We start from the raw sequence: 8194 nt of genomic DNA, 5'->3' as shown, positions 1-8194 counted from the left end.
GAAAGGTGTTTTGAGACTGTACGTTTACTTGAAGAATAATTAAAATATGGTTATAATCGAGGATTTTGAAAGCCAACGAAATTTGTCGAAATATGGAGTTCGATAGTCTCGATTAAACTGCATCCGTGGCTGGAAAGTTTGTGTTTTGTAGTTGTTTTTCAAATTGTTGCAATTTGAACTTTGTTGCTCAGGCTTTTCTTTATGCAACTTTTCAATTCTATTTTCACTTTCGTATGACTGGTTTATTCTGTTGGGCAGTTTTGTTTCAAAGCACTTTTCAACCGTTTCATAACTATATTGTACCAATTCAGCTCCTTCATTAAGGCCATGTATTTTTCTATGCTCCCATTTTCTTTCCACTCCAAAAAAACTGTCCCCTTTCTTATCCAAGCTCTGTGTACCCGTTCATCGTTTGTTAGCAACTTCATGATAATTTACCCGAGCTTTTGTTGCATCTTCATAAATCCTTACGTTCCCTAGAGGGGTATTTCTTGTTCTTGTTGTTTGTTAAAAGCTCAAATTTAGTCACTCTACGCGTAAACCTAGCAATTATTGTTTGAGGATGACAGCCTATGAGCAATTAAAATATTTTTTTCAACATGTACATCATTTCCTGAGCAACTTTCTACAATTTCGACCGTTTACTGATAGTTTTCTCTCTGGCCATCAGCTAGATTTTGTTCAAGACCTATCATTTTATTGTTGTCACGGCGATTGTAAGTTTCCAGCAGTTCACTTTCAGATAAGGTGTTCAATTTAGCCTTTTCTGGTTCGGTGTCTATATTTAGTTCCAACTTCGATTTAAGTTTATCAACTTCTTCATCGACAATTTAACTTATGGTAGTTTTCAATTCGTTTTTTATCAGTTTTAATTCGTTCCATTTCCGATTTCACAGTTTTCATTATTTCTGTTAGCATGTCGGCAACATGTTAGCATGTCGGCAATCAGAAACTTATTTTTGATTATTTCGGAAATATCCTTATTAAGATCATTTTCGCTAACTTTGGTATTTTCAGGTTTTGCACTACACAAGCTCCTATTATCCAATTTTGAGTTGTTATCTTCCTCTCTTTGTTTCTCTGCAGGGGGGCTTTATCATTATTCAATTTAGAAGAACTCATATTTGACTTAATTTCTAATTCAGAATAAAGGCGGTGGCTACGAGCTGACCAAAAGCTCAAGAGCTACCATGGTGTTCTAGGTTTTTGACTAGTTAGAATATAAATGGTACTGTTCAAAAGTTCAGAACATATGAATACAATAATCTGAAACGGTGAAGCAACTCTTTGAGATTAGACGGTTGCTATATGAAATCTGGTTAAGGTTAAGCACGTGTTGTGATTGCGAGAGTTGATTAACGAAGATTACACGATTTTAATCGATATCGAACTCCGAGTTCGATGCGAGTTGTTGAAAAACTTTGAAAGGGCGACAAGTTTTTAAGTCTATTAGACTATCTAATTCGGCCATTCATATATAGCAACAAAGTCGAGAAAAGGAATGGCGGAAAGGATAGTATAATACCAAAGTAGCACTTCGCAACTGTTTCAGATTTTTGTAAGCGATAACAGCCGTGTGTTAATTATTACTCAATCTTTTCCAAAAGCAAACGATGAATCGTCTAAATCTTTGTTTACCTACAACCGAAGAATGATTCCAAATTTGCGCATTTAGATTTTCAGTAGTCAAAACTGCAAAGGATTTTCTAATAAGCTTGTACTCAAATGCGGCTATTCTCTATCCTGCATTAACACTAAACGGGCGTTTTCTGCCTTTTGTCGTTTCATTTTCATCGAAGGGGTTTTCGAAAACCAGTTTCAGCTTCTGTTATAATAATAATAATAATAATAATAATAACAAAGGATTTAGGATAAAGTAATCCACGGGTTCGCATAAAACCCGGTTATTGAGTTGTTCAAAATTTATTAATATTTACGAAAAGATGAGTTTCTTCAAGTCTCTACAGTTATTGCAGCCACACAAGAGACGCCAAGTGCAAGGGTCTGATTCGTTGTAGCGGGATATGAAGAACCGATTGTAGAGTTCCAGGAGTTTGCTCTTGTGCTCTCGATCAAGGAGGATATCATATTTGAAATAATCATTGAACAGATTTGCAAGGTGACAGGCTGGGTACCAAAAATCTGATTCACTCTTCTGCAACCGCATTTGCTTACAGATAAAATTTTTAGTGACTTGGGCTCTCCGGGTTCCCACCTCAGTGAGAGTGACATGGCTTTGCCAGTCTATATCAACTTTTCCCGATAACATTTTTGCAAATAATAACACGACATGAAGTTCTTGATATAGAGACAGTGGCAAGATGTTGATTTTCTGAAGTTTTTCCTTGTATGAGAGGACGCTGTTGCTGGTTTTGAATATCCAGGCCATTGCTTTTCGTTGAACACTTTCAAGTAAAGTTAAATCACCCTTTGATGGTTTCCACAAGGCCGCGCCATAGCTGACAATTGGCACGACGTAGCAAACATATGCATTTTTCCTGGTTGCAAAATTTGCCTTGCAAAGGTTTCGTTTTAGCAGAAGGAATGCATTCAAGGCTTTTTCAGTTCTTTTCTTCGCGTGTAGTGTCCAGATTAAAGAGTCAGTAACAAAGAGGCCCAAATCTTTAATCGATTGAGTGGCTTCGAAGGTATAATTGGGCAGAGATATTTGGGCAGAGCCTTTAATACATAGCAGCTTGCTTTTCGTAAGGTTCATTGATATCAGATTATCATCGCACCACCTCCACAGTTTTCTGACATCTATGTTGAGCGTCACAGGATTGGTCCCTACAATTTTGTAATCATCCGCATAGCCAAAAGCCTTTGACATAACACAGGACGGCAAATCGTTTATGAAGACTAGGAAGAACAGCGGGCCTAGAATGGAACCTTGGGGGACGCCGCTAAAGACATCAAGTTCTTTTGATTTTGACATCATTTCACTTGAATTTTGACATCAATTTCCAAAGAAGGAAAAATAAAGAACTTACCTGCAGTGTTCCTTTGCCAGATATCTATAGAATCGCAACCAAAATATCTCATTCATCACAAAAGCGGATAGTTGCTAAAACTTGATGAAAAACTTGGACGGGAAACGTTTATTCTATTACATATTTGAGGGCAGTACTTGAGAATAGAAGAGACATCTATCTAAATAAATCAACTATCTATTAACACTTAAGTATAAAATATTAAGAAAAATACAGCACAAAGACCTCGATCAACAATAAACATCAAATCTATTTAAAATTTGTACAGGGTCGATCATGTGCCTTAGCGTTTAAAGCCATTTGTTTGGGCAACTTCATGGGGTGATAATTTTATTGTCTGTGAGAGGCCTATAACAAGAGCACTAGAAAAACAAAATAGAACGCAGATTGTATGTGAAAAATGCCAACAGCACTTGAATTTAAAACATGAAATGATTGTCGGTGAAAAGCGACAACAATAAATGACAAAACGAGAAAGAACATCTGATGGACAAGTATAAAGCAATATCAAAGCAATAAAACTAACTAACAATAAGTTAACACCGGCTAGGAATGAGGTTTGTTTTGCAAAGATCAATCTGATCAATTTTGGGCAGTATGTGCAACAAGATCAACATTAAGCTCCACATTTTTATTGCTAAAATGCGAAAGAGAGCGCTTAATCGGTTTAAAAAGGTAAGTAATCATCTCGAAGGCTCGCTTTGTATAAGCTTATCAACGAGGTATTTTTGGTTGCCATACCCGAACTATATCACTTTACCATTTATAACAGTTGCAGCGAATTGTTTATAGGATGAGCAGCATTTCTCTAAGAGCTTAAATTGTTATTTACGTACTATTTAAGTTTCACTGTAAGGAGGGGGTGGTGAGTTTTGTGACACGATTGATGTATTTCTCACATTAATACTTGAATCTTGACCATTGCTTTCGTCTGCAGGCTCATAAGGAGGAGCATCAACCTCGGACTCGTCAGGAACTGATGGCATTCTTGTACTTCGACGGTGGTATGTCGGATCGAGCATAGTTTCTAAGTAACTAGGAGGTGCTATTGGCGTTGACGGGACACTGCATGTTGATCTCGAAGATTGCACTATTCTCATACAGTTGTTATGCACGTTATAGTTTACAAAAAAGCGCGACGATGAGTTTGATAAAGACATGGGGTTGAAAACCCGGTCAAAGGCTAGATTGTTACTGTTCGTGGCAATGCAGCAGTGAGACAGAGACCTGCTATCCCTTTCCCTGTTTATTGGTCCAGGATAACCGGTTCGTAAAGACGACGACGACCCAAAACTTCTTGCACCGGATACCGAATTTTGACATGCGGCATGGGCAAACGTGGCTCCAACTGGACGATAAATAAGTGGAGCAAAATTAACTCCTCTGAAGGCTGAATCACACCTAATTTTCCGAAATCTGTGAACAAAAAAGGCCACCAAAATCAAGATTATCATGACTGTACACAAAGTGGCCATCAATGCATAATAAGTAACGGCGCCTTGAAGTTGCGTGTTGTCAGTTGTTGGTCCAGTGAAAGGGCAATTGACCTCGTCATCGCCATTAGGGCAATCATGTAACCCGTTGCAGATGTGATCAATGCTGATGCACCGCTTAGCGGTTTCATTTTCGTGTTCATACGGGTCGCATTGATAATGACGGTTGTCATTATCACTATGGGTGTTGCAGTTATACGAGATCTCGCTCTCCTGATACCTGATGCTCATTTTCATGCTGTTGAATGTTCTTTCTGCTACAGCTTTCCGGCTACTAGGCCACAATGTTTCCCACTGCCAATCAATTTGCAACCATTATGACCCTAAATCAATAGATAAGAATTTATTTTACTAATAATTCACATTAAGAACCCACAAATGGATTATTATCATATTTATGGAGTTTATCAGATACTCATTGGGTTGTTAATAGGAGTTAGACTCCAGTCAATAGGGCCTGTTATCTTTTCTTTAGTCTGATCCGCTTTCAGAGACAACGACTGGTTTTCAAGAGTTTATTTTGCTGTATGTTCTTGTATAAGCTTGTATGCTTGTTTAATAATAACTTACAAAGGTGTGGTTTAAACCCGCATTTTAGATCAAAGTTAAGTGCGGCACGATGAAACTCATGTATGATAATCAAATGAAAAGGTTTGGCATTGAAAGTCATGAAAAATCAAAGTTAAATATATGACTTTTACAGTGATTATGAATATGAACTCGATAAATTTGAACTAAATAACAAGGGGAAGGATTGGGGGGCTAAACGGTTCAGGACCGTTTACACTCCGGCAAGCAACAACAAAACTTAGCAAATAAATTCATCAGAAAAGAACAAAATAATTGACATCAGAAATTCAAATTTAATGCCTCAAAAGTTTTCGCTTGAGTGAGTTTTATGCATCAGTTTGACATGATTGAAGGAGTAATCATTCACCCTCCGCGGCCAACGAAGAAGAAGAATCATTGTCAGTTTCAAACACTTTACCCAATCTCACTGCGGGACGTTGCACCATGCCAGTACTGGTCTTGATGTCGAAGCTTCTTGCCACTCCATCTCTACTCACATGTGCTTTGACGATCCGACTAAGGGGCCAAATTCCTCGGGGTGTAAAATCTTTGTAGAGCTAAACAACATCGTCTTCCTTGAGCTCAGCGTTGGCTTGCTGCCATTTTGTCCGTCTGTTAAGTTCCGGTACAAACTCTTTGAGAAGACGAGACCAATAGTGGTCCAACAGGTTCTGTGACTCCTTGAAGTCTTTAATTGAAAACCGGGTTCTGTTGTTTGCCAGAGGTTTTAGGCAGAAGTGGCGTCTTCTCATCAGGAAATGATTCGGTGTTAATGGTTCCTCGTCGATCAAAGTGCTCCCAACGTGCGTCAGTGGGCGTGAATTAAGGATTCCTTCTGCCTCCGCTACGACTGTATGGAAGACTGAAAAGTTTAGTCGGCGGCTTCCGAGGACAACAAGTAGGCTTCGTTTAGCCGACTGGATAAGTCGTTCCCAAACCCCTCCAAATTGCGGTGCCAGAGGTGGGTTGAACTGAACGTCCACTTGATGTTCTGTTGGGCCAGCTGGAGACGTATGTAATTGTTGTCTGGTTTGTAGTTTTCCTGAAAATTGAGTTTCATTGCCTGGTTAGCTCCAACAAAGTTTTTCCCGTTGTCTGAAACAATGACATCAGGGTATCCTCGTCTGGATACAAAACGTCGAATAGCCATTAGTAGACAGTCAGTGGAGAGGTCCTCACAAACTTCCAAGTGTACTGCTCTCGGGACGAAGCATGTAAACATGCAGACATAATTCAATTCCGTCTGGGTTCTGGATTTTCCGATGTGAAAAGGACCGAACATGTCCATTCCAGTATTCACAAATGGGTAGAGTTTGGAGTGCTCCGGAAAGCGAAATTTTGGTAGAGGAGCCGTCTTCGGTCTGACATTGTCTGCTCGCCAGCGTCTGCAGATGAAGCAGTACTTCCCTAAGGTTCTTAAAGCTCTGCGGTTTCCAACTATCATGAACGGTGCTTGGACATGTGCACGAACATGTTCAATTCCATGATGCCCGCAGTCGTGATGTGCTTTCTCGATAAGCAGTTTGGCAACTCTGTACCTGCTGTGGAGTATCACCGGATGTTTGCTCTGAAAAGGCAAGCCAGATTTCTGAATTCGTCCCTCAACCCTAAGGAGTCCTGCGCTATCCAGAAAGGGTGTATATGGTAATAGTTTGTCCTTCCTGTCTAGGGGTAGTCCACTTTGAAGTCGAGAAACTGTGTCATTGAAGTGCGTGGACTGAGATATCCTCAAGAGAAAGTTCCGAGCCTTGTTTTCATCAGCCGCGAAGTCGTCCAAGTCGCAAGGTACGTCGCGTTTGATCGACTTCTTCAGTACGCGCACTGCTCGAAACACTGTCCTAATTTTGCCAAGGAGTCTAGGCCAATTTCAAAATCTGTTTGGATCTACCAAGGGTTTTTCACTGGTCTTGACATCAACTTCAGTGGCGTATGTTTGAGCTGTTTTGTCACCGGAGAATGTCCACTCGCTCTCAGGTTTGATCAGGAAAGAAGTTGCAGTTATCCACAATTTTTGAAGATCGCACGGAGCTAGACCTCTGGTACCATGATCAGCCGGGTTCATTTTTCCTGGTACGTGTCTCCAGTCCTCTTTGTTTGAGTTCTCAGCAATTTTGTTGAGCCTATTTGCTATGTACATCTTCTGTCGATCCTTTGATTTGATCCAGCTGAGTACTGCTGTGCTGTCGGTCCAAAACTTTTGCCCTTCACATCTATCGTCATCTCGGACTCACAGAAGCCTGCTAGTTCTGCTCCTAATGTAGCTGCTTCGAGCTCCAATTTGGGAATGCTCATCTGTTTGATTGGTGCCACCTTGGATTTGCTGATGACGTATTGGGTAGCTATTGAGCCGTCGGCGGAGATTGTCCTCAGGTACACCACTGCTGATACTGCTGAAAGTGAAGCGTCTGTGAGGGTGTGCAACTCGTGAGTTCCATCGACGTTGACATCTGGGGATTTGAATTGGAGGCATATTCTGGAAGTCTTCCATCCATTGCTGAATTTCGTCGTAATGTTCCTTTAATAGTAGCTGGTCCCAATTGTGTCCTTATTTGATAACTTTTTGCAAGATGCATCTCAGTCGAATTGCAAAAGGCGAGATTATCTCAATGGGATCAAACAACGAAGCAGCCATTGAGAGAAGCTTTCTCTGTGTGATATTCTTTTTCATAGTTCAGTTTGGGTTTCGCGAAAAGAAGTTGATCGGATTCAGGGTTCCATGTTTGACCAAGTATCCTTTGTAGTTTTAGAACTCCAATTCTGTCTTCCTCTGGAATCTTTTCCAGCGCAGCAGGGTTATTGCTGAGAAACTTGTTGAGGTTGATTCCCCCTGTTTTGAGAACATGTTTCAGCTCAGTCGCTGTATTTGCTGCCTCTTCCTCTGTTGAGAATGTTTGAATAAAGTTATCCATGTAGAATTGTTTTTTGATTGAGTCAAATATTTTTGGATGTTCTTGTCTGTTATCGTTGGCGCACTTTTGCAGAACAAAAATTGCGCAAGCAGGAGAACATGTTGCTCCAAAAATGAGTCGTTGGTATTTGGATGTCCTCTCCTCATCATTGTCGCTCCACAAAAAACGGAGAGCATCTTGGTATTCTTCTTTGATTTCAACTTGCATGAACATAGCCTCTATGTCGGCTGTT

The 8194-nt window shown here is 40.2% G+C and overlaps 1 protein-coding gene across 1 annotated transcript; it reads right to left on the bottom strand.

The window, feature by feature from the left end:
- Positions 1-5924: 5924 nt before the first annotated feature.
- LOC142347970 (uncharacterized) lies at positions 5925-7962 on the bottom strand. Its single transcript, XM_075399137.1, has 3 exons — positions 7779-7962; positions 7189-7500; positions 5925-6874 (listed from the first exon to the last, which is right to left on the bottom strand). The coding sequence occupies exons 1-3, from the start codon at positions 7960-7962 to the stop codon at positions 5925-5927; spliced, it is 1446 nt and encodes a 481-aa protein (XP_075255252.1).
- Between the last annotated feature and the right edge of the window lie 232 nt (positions 7963-8194).

The sequence above is a fragment of the Convolutriloba macropyga genome, chromosome 10 (assembly GCF_964194025.1).
Source record: "Convolutriloba macropyga chromosome 10, txConMacr16.3, whole genome shotgun sequence".
Taxonomy (NCBI): domain Eukaryota; kingdom Metazoa; phylum Xenacoelomorpha; order Acoela; family Convolutidae; genus Convolutriloba; species Convolutriloba macropyga.
This window is presented reverse-complemented; position numbering and strand designations above follow the sequence as displayed.

Excerpts from the sequence above, each read along its gene's own strand:
- LOC142347970 (XM_075399137.1), bottom strand. The coding sequence starts at position 7,962 with ATGGATAACTTTATTCAAACATTCTCAACAGAGGAAGAGGCAGCAAAT. Across the intron at positions 7,501-7,778 it reads AAAACTACAAAGGATACTTG|ATGTCAACGTCGATGGAACT; the intron begins GTCAAACATGGA and ends TCAAATCCCCAG. Across the intron at positions 6,875-7,188 it reads TCAAAGGATCGACAGAAGAT|TGCGCGTACTGAAGAAGTCG; the intron begins GTACATAGCAAA and ends TGTTTCGAGCAG.